This window comes from Mustela putorius, unplaced genomic scaffold, assembly GCF_011764305.1.
Source record: "Mustela putorius furo isolate JIRA1106 unplaced genomic scaffold, ASM1176430v1.1 tig00001215_pilon_pilon_pilon, whole genome shotgun sequence".
NCBI classification, from domain to species: domain Eukaryota; kingdom Metazoa; phylum Chordata; class Mammalia; order Carnivora; family Mustelidae; genus Mustela; species Mustela putorius.
Genome location: NW_025421638.1, coordinates 2,166,899 through 2,179,551, shown reverse-complemented (window position 1 = coordinate 2,179,551; position 12,653 = coordinate 2,166,899). Strand labels below are relative to the sequence as shown.

Genomic DNA, 12,653 nt, shown 5'->3' with positions numbered 1-12,653 from the left:
TAGTCATACTTTCTTTTGTATACCACTTTTTCATACATTTTAATTCTTAACTCTTTTTTATGCTCTTGATCGAGTCTATTATCTTGGGAAGTTTGACTATATTCCCTCAAATGCCACTTAGACTGTTTAGTAAAACTTTCCATAAGTTAATTTGCTATATGATTAAATGTAAACGTGAATTTAGATCAGAATCCCATTCCAGGAATGTGCTTTGCTCCTTTAAATTAGATTTTTGTAGACATGGCTTGGCAATGTTGTGTATGAAGAGCAAGTAGTTTAGACCAGTATTGCCTTTGCAGTTCTCTTGCTTTACCCTTCCTACACTCCCAAATGATTTCTGAAATCAGTGGAGGAGATGTAGGCACCTGTAGGATGATGTACTGGGCAGAGTCCACACTTAATATGGAAAACTTCCTCAAGTTCCTGATCTGCTTGGGAATTCTTGGTAAAGTGAGAAGACATTTAATTTTTATTATAAGAAACAGTATCCTATAATTTGAGGAGAGAAGACATTTTAAAATAGAGAAGGAAGTAGCAGGTAATGTGTCACTTGTGTCTTTATCCCACTATCAGCAATATGATAATCTGATTAATAACTTCTGTCTGCTTCAGAATCCCTCTCGTCTGTGTGTGGCTTGAGATTAGTGCACCACCGGCAGAAGCGGATCATTGGTGGGAAAAATTCTTTAAGGTAAAATGTTCTTTTCCATATTACAGAATTATCTATATATAATTATCTCTACACAGTGTTACAAATTGGTTTTTTTTTTAGTGTTATGTAAGGGGTTTATTTTATTTATTTAATATTGGGTAAATTAAATACAGATTACACTAATAATTTCACATTTTTTGAACTACATTTACTTTATATAGGTCATGTCGTTAGATCACTACCCTCTGATTTATAAAATAGATACTAAAGTTATGTGGTAGAAATTAATTTAACAGGAGGTCTGAAAAAAACACATAACTACAAAATTCATTTAATTTCGAATATATTTGTTTTAGACTTGACTCTTTTAATATAATTTTCTTTATTTGTTGCATTTACTCATGGAAAACCAGTACTTCGCTTATCAGATACTTCCTTAGGCTGCCTAGGTGAGGTAGTGGGGAGAGAAAATACACTTCAAACAATGAAGTATAAAGAAGACTCAACTTGATTCTATGACTGTCAGGATAGGTGGGATGCATACAAATACCCACAAGGGAATCTTCAGTGTGGACTGCTCAGAGTTCTAGGAAGGGATTTTTATATCTGAGGGTCCCTTTTGTACTGCTTTTCTCTAACCTGCAAGCTTTCTGAGTCATTGTTTTAATGGGTGCTTTTCTCTGCCTTTTCTACCTTATGTGGAGTTAAGTGACTTACCTTCTTCTTAGGGGTGGTTGGCCTTGGCAAGTGTCCCTCCGGCTAAAGTCATCCCATGGAGATGGCAGGCTTCTTTGTGGGGCCACGCTCCTGAGTAGCTGCTGGGTCCTTACAGCGGCACACTGCTTCAAGAGGTATGTGTCTACCTTTCCAGACGACTCAGTTGGGCTCTTATTTGCCTTTCTTCTGATTCCTTCTTTCTCTGTTGCATACTGGAAACTTGGGGTGACAGAGCCAGGCTACTAGTCTTCCTTATCTATGCCAACAACACTGTGGAAGTGGGGGGAAGTAACAGAAGGAGCAAAGAGATCCTTCCAAAAGCTACTGGGGTACTAAAGCAAGCTATAGGGAAAAAAGACAATGTGTTTTCGGGGGCTGGGGAAGGTGGCTGTATTAGTGCTTTTCTCAAGAACATATCTGAGGGTGACATCATAACCCAGCAGACCTAGAAGAGACCTCGGATTATCTAGTTACAAAACACTAAGAATAGGGAGTACAAATTTTATTGTTTTTGATCTTTTGGGTCTTCTTGGTGTTTTGTGCCTTTTAGATTTCTTCATTTGTACCTTCTGGAAAGGTTGCATCCTGATTATTTTCTTATGTCCTATTTTATCAGTCCAATCTCAAGTCTTCCCAGTTCAGAGGGGAGGCCACGCAGAGAAAATAAATGTGCCAGAATCACACTGCTCTTGGTAGCAATGCCTGCAGTAGTACCTGGCTCTCCTTTCTTCTTGTTCTGTTCTTTTTGGTTGGCCTGGCTCATGGCCATTTCCTCAGCATGAATTTTGTTATGTCTAAATGCATACCAATCTTTGGTAAAATATTGATAATTAATGAGGCAAGGTGATATGTATAGGAGTCTCACTATATTATGTATTTGAAAATGGTCATAATAAAAAGTCTTACATAAAATGTATAACATGTCATTGAGAAATTCTTACAAGCAAAAATTTTTATTTATATTTTTCCATATGTGATTTTATAAGGCTACACTGTATATTTGTAATTTATCCATATAGATTTTGTTCACTTTAACCACCATGTGAATCTTAACTCCTATTGGAAGACTACATCACAGCTTATTTATTCCCATACTAATGGGTAGTTAGGTGGTTTCCATTCTCTTACTATGAAAAAACTGTGTGATAGTAGATATCCATTCTATGTCTCATTGGGTACATATATGTGGGAGCATTTTGCTAGAGTATGGGTACATTTCAATTTCACTTGGCACTACTAATTTCCTTTCTAAAGTAATTGTATCCATTTATATCTTGGCAATGTGTAAGTCCCTCTGTACTCAGATCCCCAACTCAACTTTATACTATCAACAGTCTTACTTTTTGCCACTATTAAAATTTTGGATTTCTTTTTAATTCCATTTCCTCGATTAGTGTCTTCCTCATTCATGACTTCTTTGTTTATATCCTTTGCTTATTTTTCTGTTGGATTTTTTTTTGTAATTGATTTAAAAAATTTGTTCTGTGTGCATAGTCTTTGTTGTTATATATTATAAATACCTTTTCTCAATCAGGGGTATGTCCTATCACTTCTCTAAAATCTTTTTCTTATAAAGATATTTTAATTTTAACATGTTTAGGTATGTCAGTTTTTTAAGTTTGATAGAAGTTTTTATATTTTATTTAAAAAATCCTTTCCTAGCCCTACTTGATGAAGATACTATCTTAGTTTTTCTCTAAGAAAATTTATGTTTGCCTGTCATGTTTAGGTTTTTAATCTGTTTACAGTTTATTTTTGTGTATATGGTATGGGAAAGGAACCTAACTATACTTCCATGGATAGTTAGTTTACCAGCACTTTTTATTGAACATTATATTCTTTATGCAATGATTTATCACAACTATGTTGTATGCCAAATGCATAGTCTGAGGTGGGGCTCAATCCCATGACCCTGACCATGACCTGAACTGAAACAGAGTTAGACGCTTAACCATTTAACTGACTGAGCCCCAGGTTCCCCAAGGGGCCATTTTTAAAGTGTGGTCTTTCTATAACAATATTAGATACATTCAGCTTGTTAAAAATCCAGATTCCTGGGCCTCTACTCCAGATCTACTGAATCTTTGGAGCTGAGCCTCAGGAATTGGCATTTTTATCAAGCATCTCTGATGATTCTTATGGGAAAAGTTTTCAATTAGCAATAGTCGTGCCTCGGATAAACCTCATTGGCTATGATACTGCCACTGTGCAAAGCTTCTGATGATTCTTATGAACACTAATGGTTAAGACCCACTTGCCTGGTGGCCAAAATAGAGTATGATCTGGATTTTTGAATAATGATGATGAGGAAGAATATTGGAGTTCACAGGATACTTATCCATGTCCTATTCAACATATTAATCACTAAACTGGAAAAGATGCCAAACATATTAATCACTAAACTGATAAAGACACCAAAAAGATGGTAAATTAATTATATTTTTGGATGTCAGAAGATTGAGATGGACATATGTTGGAGATAAGATCCATGATAGCAAAAGGTCTTGATATGCTGATTCTAACAAGCATTGTGGAATAGGGAGGAAGTAAAATGCTGACTTTAGTTCCAGGAAACTTGGCTTACATGTTGCACAAGTGAAAAAGACCTCATGAGTTTTAGAGTCCTGCAAACTTAATATAAGTCAGTGATGTAATGAAGTTGCCCAGAGTTAATAAGTAGTGGGCAGCACTGACAGAACAGGGGCAAGACAGCATCGATGAGTCTTGCTATTCTTATTGTACTCAAGCTATTGGCAGAGACAAAAGCACTGTCACTATCAAAGAGAGAGAACTATGTTCAGTTCTAGGTGCCACACCGTGAAAAAAAAAATGATGTGGTATACCAGGGAAGGCAAAAAAGACAGGGGAATTTGTGTGGAATTGGATTAGATTTGTTACCTGTTGATTCAAGTACCACAGATGGTAATGGGAGAAAAGACAATTTTCTTTTTAACATGAAGAGTTGTTTATTTTTTATTTCTTTAAGATTAGGACCAAAGATGGAATGGGCCGTATGTGGGAGGAATAGTAAGTTCTGTTATGAAGTATGTTCAAGCACAGAGGTTGGATTCATATATTGGTAGAGGCTGAAGGTGGATAATGTCTCATGTTGAGAACATGGTGGTGAAAAAACTTGAGACATATTTGAACAGTGGTGGTTATTAGTTAAGATAGTGATCTAGAGCTTTGGTAGTGGACTTAGAGTAGAGAATCAGGAAAGGCCTGGAGTGCCAGGATAGTGAATTTTGTTTCATTCATGAGGTGGTAGAAAACCACTAGTTTTTTGAGGCTCGAAATGAGATCAGAGAGTTTTAGGAGATGAGTCATTTGGAGATATACAGGATAAATCTGAGGAGGTAAAGCAAAATTACTAATCCAGGGGTCTGTGAATGAGCTTCAAATTATATGAAAAATCTGCATACACATTTCTGGAGTGACTCGAATTGGTCTATATTACCAAGTGATTAAGACTCACTGTGGCTGGAACTAGGCGGAGACTTATTACAAGGCTATTATAATAGAGACAGAAGGTAGAAAAGGAGGGAGAGAAAGTAGACCCACTGTGACAGAAATCAGTAAAACTTGGTACTGTGTAACAAAAGACTTGGATCTGGCCATTGAGACCAAGGCCACAGTTCTCCAATTTTAGCTTTAATTTGTGGAAATTATTTAGCCTGTTGGAGCCTCAGTTTTCCCACCTGTAAAATGAAGGCAATAATGAAGGAACAAATGATCTGCTAAGCATCTGAAAAGTTAAAAACTGTAAAATTCAAAACAAATAATGCCTATTATTATGTTGAGTTTCAAGAAAGGGAATCAAAGATTATTATTATCAAAAGTAGGAAATTCAGGATGATTTTAACACACCGACTACTGGAAAAAAAGAAGGTAGGAAATTATAGAGAACCTGGAGAAACCTGTCTTAGGGCTTAGAGTTTGGGCAAAATAACTACAGAGGTTCAGTTTACATTATCTTCCTCTTGACTAAGATACCTTGTCTTTCAGGTCTCTGTTAAAAGTTATGGACTTCAGGGTTTAAGGCTTAAAGTTTTAAAGTAGGGAAATTACCCAAAAATTGTACTTGAGGTTGAAAACTTTTATCTGACTTTTGGGGTCCCTAGATGATCTTTTTCTTTTCTTTCTGGTACATGTTTGGGTTTGTTTGTTTACATGTCATTATTCCTCCCCTGGCATGCCCCTTCTAGATTCTTGCTTAAAGTCAGTAATCATCTCACTTCCGTTTATAAACTGAGTGTCTAGTGTATTACTTGGCACAGAGGAGATACTCCTAAATGGTTGTTGCATGATGAAAGTGGGGGCTCAGTTGCCAGATAGTGGATCTGTTTAAGAATGTTGGATGCTTTTAGAGGATTGTGGTATCTTAAACCTAGATCAACAGATAATTCCTTCCATATGTCATTTCTGAATTTCTTCCCTTTATCTGCTCAGTATAAGATAAAGACAGTTAATTAAAAAGTAGAGGAGCAGATGATGATACACAGCATTTTGAGATGCTGTAGATATAATGCAAGACTCTCTTACTATGTGTAGGGAGAGAATTGTTTTGCAAATGTGTTTTATATCCATCTGACTTGGTCTGTAACCTTTACCAGATTTCATAGACTTCCTGTTCTGCAGTGCCTAAGGAGACTACAGCTTACATCTTTATTGCAGTGAATATATTAAAAAACTAAGGACACTTACTAGTGATTGCGAATAAGCTCCCAACTTTGTTTTTTTCTGGGTTCAAGGACTTTGGATTAAAACAGCCTTCCTTTAATTATCAGAAATGCTGAAATTTGCAAAAATCAATTATCTTTGGAATTGCAGGGAAACTGCCCTGTAGAAGCAGGATCTTCAGGTTCCGAGAGGTTATATCTTCCTTTAGATTTCTTGGGAGTCTGATTTATTCACTTTTTATTTTAAAAAACATTTATTTATTTATTTATTTATTTATGAGAGATAGAGTGTGGGAGGGAGAGAGAGGGAGAAAGAGAGACTCTGAAGCAGACTCCATGCTGAATGCAGAGCTCGATGTGGGGCTTGATCCCACGACTGCAAGATCATGACCTGAGCTGAAACCAGGAGTTGGACGCTTAACCAGCTGAGCACCCAGATGTCCCTTAGGAGTCTAATTTAAGGTCTACTGGTTGGGGACCTAAATTTCATGTTTAGAAGTTAGCTCTCACTTCCTTTTTCTATTGATAGCTCAACTGCTTTAACTACTGGACTTCTGCATATGTTCTATAATGGTTTCTTGTTCATCAGGCCTTCCTTGATGTTTACTTCTTGCAGTGATGATATAGGCCAGTGTTCTTGAAAACTTTTTTTGAAATAGGGTTTTTTTTAAATAAGGCATAGACTGCTGTTACTATCTGTGTTATTTTATACTGTGGAATGACAGATTTTTATGTTTATTTGTTTTGCCTTTATAGTCATTCTTTTAAATAACCCTCATGTCAGAATAATCTAAGAATGATGACATGGGAGGTTGAGATCAGAATGCAGTTACTTCAGATCCACAATCCTGTCATATTCATTTTACATAGGGTAGCCTCTTTACATGATAAGGTACTTTATTGTAAGGCTTGACAGAGTTCCAGTAATCAAATTCTAATTTGTTTCTAACTTTCATATGTGCTGTATCCCAAACACTTTTTTATGCCATTAAAATTAGGGTAACTGAGGTAATTGGGGAGTCACCATTTATAGGCCTTCTATCTCATTTTTCTCATTTTTCCTAGTGTTAATGTAATGCAGACTTTGGAATGCAGTATCCTGTTGGCATTTTGAAATGGAAACTTGGAATAAATCAGGTTTTTTTGTAGTCCCTATGAAACTTACATAATATAAATTACTTGCTTTTGATATTTTCTACTCTAAACTATGAATATCATGAAATGACCCTGTCTCTATTGTGGTGCAGCAATATAATTGAGAGAAAAGTTCATAAATATTACACTTAATTCCTTTTAGTTGCTTATTCTGGTAACAAGCATCATTTGGTGGAAAGAATGCAAAATAAGACTCTCTTTTTTCTGTAGTTCTATTGCAAATTTGGTTTGATCATGAATATATAGCTTCACCTGATTTTATCTTTTTGATTTTTTTGCCTAGAAACACTATAGCAGCTAGAAATTGTCCGAGACTGTTGCTCTGAAAATCAGAAATGTCTAAATCTTTGTAATTACGAAGATGAGCCACAGAGATAGTGCAGTCACTTTTTAAAATCATGGGAGTGTGAGGTGCTCAGCTTATGCTCCAACATAACCTAGAATCTAGTAGAATTCATTAGGAGCATGGTCTTTTAGTGACATACATAATACCATCAATCATGCTAAAACCATTTCCTGAACACATACACAACACACACACACTATATATGTGATGTATCTACACATACACACACGACACTGTGAGATCCTGCAGAGAAGGTCACTTCTAAGCAACTATAACCATTTACACAAGCAACTTCAATCACTTTTTGAGTTTCATCCAGACAAAGCAATAAACAGATTCTAGTAGTAGCAGATGTGTATAGGTTGAGATAGAGTACTTTTTAAAGAGATGAAATCTATGTAGAAAACACATATAAAGATCACACCCTGCAGCGTGAATTAACTCTTTTATTTTTAATTCCAGTAATTTTTTGTTCTTAAACTCTAGAATCTCAGGAAAATGGGGGCATTGGATTTTACTAAACTGCTGTGTTTCAGATCCTTTCTTGCTCAAGCTTGTCTGGCAATTTCATCCAATTTTTGAGGAGGAGTTGAAGGCATTTCAGCAAAGCAAACAAGTGGATGGTGTGTCAGCCAAACCTAAAATGTTTGTTTTAGAAGGATTTTTGAATATAATAAAGTCTGTCAAAGAAACAGAAGCTCAACTAGAGTTTTTATGTTGGGGGGAAAAAAAAGGTTCCTTGATATGTTTTCTTAAGAAATCTAGAACTACAGTAAATGTTTTCAGAGTCCACAATATTAAGAACCTCAGCCAAAGTGTTATCCCTGGAGTATATAATCACACCCACTAAGAGAGGTGACAGTAGAAGACAAGTATTTGGTTAGCTAACTAATCCAGTCTTGTTTGGATGTTCTTCAAATTCCAAGCTTGTGATTATTTCTAAGAATAACTGGAGTGAAAGGAGTGTGGGAATCCCTGGTTAGGTTTAGAGGGTCCTTAAAATTAGGACAACTTTAAAAGTATAGGTACTAATAGATTCATTTTGACAAGAATGATGCTTTTCCTCTTTTTCTCAGGTAAATATTTTGTTTTCAGTTTAATATCAACTCCTGATAAGTGAGCATACTAAATTTGGAGTATACTCAAAAGTATCGGCTGAAATGTACTTGATTTGAGAACACAGTATATGCATGTAATATGTATTGGTTTTGCATTTTGATGCCTTTATGTAATCTCTTATGATGCTCACTTCACCTCGTGAGATTCTAGGCATACAGGGGGCAAGAGTTATCACTTTGCCTTTAAGTCTTTCGTGTAGTGGTTCTTAAGCCTGACTGTGAATTTGAATCACCTATGGTCCTATGTCAGCCCTATTAATTTAATATTCTCAGAGATTGTGTAGCCTGAAAATTTATATTTTTAGAAGTGGTACAGGTAATTCTGGTAAACAGCAGCATTAACAAGAACATTAGATATTTGGGGGATTTAAAAAAATGTAATAGGGGGTGCCTTGATGACTCAGTTGTTGAGTGTGTGACTTTTGATTTTGGCTCAGGTCATGAACTTGGGGTTGTGAGATCTAGCTCTACAATGGGCTCCACACTCCACACAGTCTGTTTAAGATTCTCTCTCTCTCTCTCTCTCTCTCTGTGTGTCTCTCGATTCCCCTCCCCTCATGTGTGCATTCTCTTGCTCTCTCAAAAAAAAAAAAGTACTAGAAATTTTAGTGATGGTGTTATAGAACTGGTGAGAAGTGGACTCTGACTTCAGTTAAGTTAGGGATGACAGTGTATATATATAGATGTGGATATCTTTGAAAAGAAGTTTTACATACACTGATTAAAACTTTTCCCTGTGCCACCCACCTTGCCTAGTGCTGAGGATACAAAAATGAGTATAGCATAGTTCCTACACCTACAGAGTCTTTACCTGGGAGGACCTGATAACTTAGTCTTAGAAACTGTTATAAATGTGAGAACAGTGTGATTGGGAGTGTTCAAAGACAGGATTGGGCAGTTTTCGGGTAGGGTAGGCAGAGCTTCCTAGGAGTTTTTTACTTGAGACTTGAGTGATAAAACCAGTTTTTGCCATTATTAGAATGGGAGGGGTGGGATGATACTGCAAGTAGTCTGAATAAAGACAGGTGTATGAGACACCTCTTCAAGCAACTAAAATGATAGGGGCAGAGAGACCAGGCTGGTATCCGGTGGGCAACGGCCATTCTTGGATGAATTTGCATATCATGTAAGGCATTTCAACTTTATTGTGTAGACAATGGAGAGCCCTTGAAGGGTATACAAAAGAGTAGTTGTGTTGTCAGACTGAAACCTCACTCTGGCTATAGTATGATGAAGGGACTGAAAAAGTTAAAACTCAAAGCAGCAAGGCTATTGGACAGACTGCTGCAGAAGTCCAGGCACAGACTACTACATTAAGGCAAGATTGCCCAAGACTTTAACAATGGAGTATTTTAATTAAAACAAAATTTCCTTGCTGCAGTAATGTCGTTTCTTTGTTTACTGGCTGAAGACTCAATTTTCAGATCATGTAGAATATATTTATATGGCTAGTTTAGATACAAGGATTACTTTAGCAAAGTATCACAGCTGTATTTCAAAGAGGGGAAAATATTGCAGCCATGACTTTTTTTTTTTTGAACAGTAATGTAATTATCTGAAAGGATATAAGAAGTTCACATATGAAGGGAATGTCCATAATTCAGGCTTAAAAATTATAAGCAATATAAGAGACTGCATTAGAGAGATATAATAAAACAGGGTACCTAGTTTATGCCAAACTGTTTCTTTAGACCAGTGCCATCTAGCAGAAATACAATGTGAGCCACAAATGTGACTTTAAGTTTTCCAGTAGCCACATTAGAAGATTAAAAAAAAACCTAATAGGTCAGGGGCAGCTGGGTGGCTCAGTTGAATGTCTGACTCTTGATTTTGGCTCAGGTCATGATCTTAGGGTTCTGAGACTGAGCCCCACATCACACTCAGTGGGGAGTCTGAGAGTCTCTTCCTCTCCCCCTGCTCATGTGCATTCTCTAATATTTAAATAACTATTAAAAAAAACTGAGGCTGAATTAATTTTAATTATATATTTTATTTAGCTTGGTATATCCAAACTATTATTGCAAAATATAAAAATTGGGATATTTAATACTTATTATCTATGAAGACAATATATTTAGCAATCTTTTTCATACTAAGTATTCAAATCCATTGTGTATGTTATACTTTGAGCACATTTTAGTTCAGACTATCCACATGTGGCTACTGGCTACAGTACTGGACAGTGGAGCTCAAGATAATTTCTTCAACTCTATGCTAGAGATATATGAAACATTTCAGCAGCACTTCCAAGGATGTATTGGCAATTTTTTTTTTCCCTTAAGATGTATTTATTTGAGAGAGAGCACACGAGAGCAAAGTGGGAGGGGCAAAGGGACAGAATCTCAAACAGACTCCACCTTGATTGTGGAGTCCCACTCAGGGCTCAATCTCATGACCTTGAGATCACGACCTAAGCCAAAACCAAGAGTCAGATGCTTAATCACCTGGGCCACCCAGGTGCCCCTTGGCCATTATTCTTTTTAGAAAGGTGTTAAATCACTTGAGGTTTTACTTCAAAACCTGAATACATTAATTAGGCATACTGAATTTTTATAATAGTATCAGTACACAGAAAGTAGAAATGAGGGCGCCTGGGTGGCTCAGTGGGTTAAGCCGCTGCCTTCGGCTCAGGTCATGATCTCAGGGTCCTGGGATCGAGGCCCGCATCGGGCCCTCTGCTCAGCAGGGAGCCTGCTTCCTCCTCTCTCTCTGCTTGCCTCTCTGCCTGCTTGTGATCTCTGTCAAATAAATAAATAAAATCTTTAAAAAAAAAAAAGAAAGAAAGTAGAAATGATGTATTTAAATCTGATTTTTCTCCATGAGTATTACTTTTTACTGTTTCAGGATATGAAATAATGCCAAACTTCACTTAAATTTTGAAGTGGAATCCACAAGAGTGTATTCTCTGGGAACAATGTATAAAAAGCCTTCTGAATTTTATTTTATTTATTTTTTAAAGATTTTATTTATTCATTTGACAGACAGAGATCACAAGTAGGCAGAGAGGCAGGCAAAGAGAGAGAGGAGGAAGCAGGCTCCCTGCCGATCAGAGAGCCCGATGCGGAGCTCCATCCCAGGATCCTGGGATTATGGCCTGAGCTGAAGGCAGAGGCTTTAACCCACCCACTAAGCCACCCAGTCACCCCGAAGCCTTCTGAATTTTAAAGATCTGTGATGACTTAAGGTTGGAAGTGGAGGATCAAGGAATCACAGGAAATTGTTAGTATTACAGATCAGCAATAGGTGGCAGAAAAAGAGAAATCATCTTCATTGCACTGTTCAGTATTTTGTGCTGACATAGTTAAGTAAACTACTTTATATACCACAAGACCTATATAGGGGTATTTAGTGTTTGAGCAATTTAGAGTTTCCAGTAATTTTATAGGAGGAAATGTGAGGTTGTACTTAAATAGGCAGTCACTAGAAAATCCTGACTTCTCTAAATTCACATTCAAGTACAGGTCTCCTATCTAGTGTAAGACTTCCAAGTTTTCATTAAAAGAATTAAGGTGAGAGCTGTACCACGTTTTCCCAACTCAAAATCAGATGCTAGCCCAAAGTAGGAGCTGAGTTGATGAAACCACATATGAAAGGAATGAAGGACTGAGTTTTTGCAAAAGAGTGATTGTGTAATCCAAGCCTGGTAAAAAAGGGAAATCATAAGTGGTGTGAGATTGCAGTAAATGAAACTAGTGGAATTAAAGGATTGAAGTCTAATGGGGTTGAAAGAGTATAGAGCTGTCAAAACTGTAAAAATGGGAGGTGGAAAGTAGGAAATGCTTGAAATCAAGACTTTAAAAATGTGTAGTATTTGGTGAATACCAGTTCTGGGTATCATGATGGGAGTAGGTGAGAAAGTTAGGGAACTAAAAGGGCATTTTGGAAATTAAGCCATCAAGAATGTTTTAAGTAGTGGTAGGTGGTAAGTAAGCAAGGTGCCATAGAATCTTAAGTGATTAAGAGGAAGTAATCAGGAAGTGGGGTGG

General features: G+C 36.7%; 1 protein-coding gene and 1 pseudogene across 3 annotated transcripts in view; one reads left to right on the top strand and one right to left on the bottom strand.

Moving 5' to 3' along the window:
* PRSS12 (serine protease 12) overlaps nucleotides 1-12,653 on the top strand; it is a 73,084-nt gene that overhangs the window by 55,446 nt on the left and 4,985 nt on the right. Inside the window, exons 10-12 of one of the 3 annotated variants that reach the window (XM_013053940.2) lie at nucleotides 613-691; nucleotides 1,381-1,503; nucleotides 8,086-8,276. In XM_013053940.2, the coding sequence (XP_012909394.1) occupies nucleotides 613-691; nucleotides 1,381-1,503; nucleotides 8,086-8,131 (248 nt within the window). In that variant the 3' untranslated portion in view covers nucleotides 8,132-8,276. Of the gene's footprint in view, nucleotides 1-612; nucleotides 692-1,380; nucleotides 1,504-8,085; nucleotides 8,277-12,653 lie in introns of those variants that run through there. The other 2 variants (XM_004748010.3, XM_004748011.3) reach the window with 2 other exon arrangements.
* LOC123394057 lies at nucleotides 3,393-3,585 on the bottom strand (annotated as a pseudogene).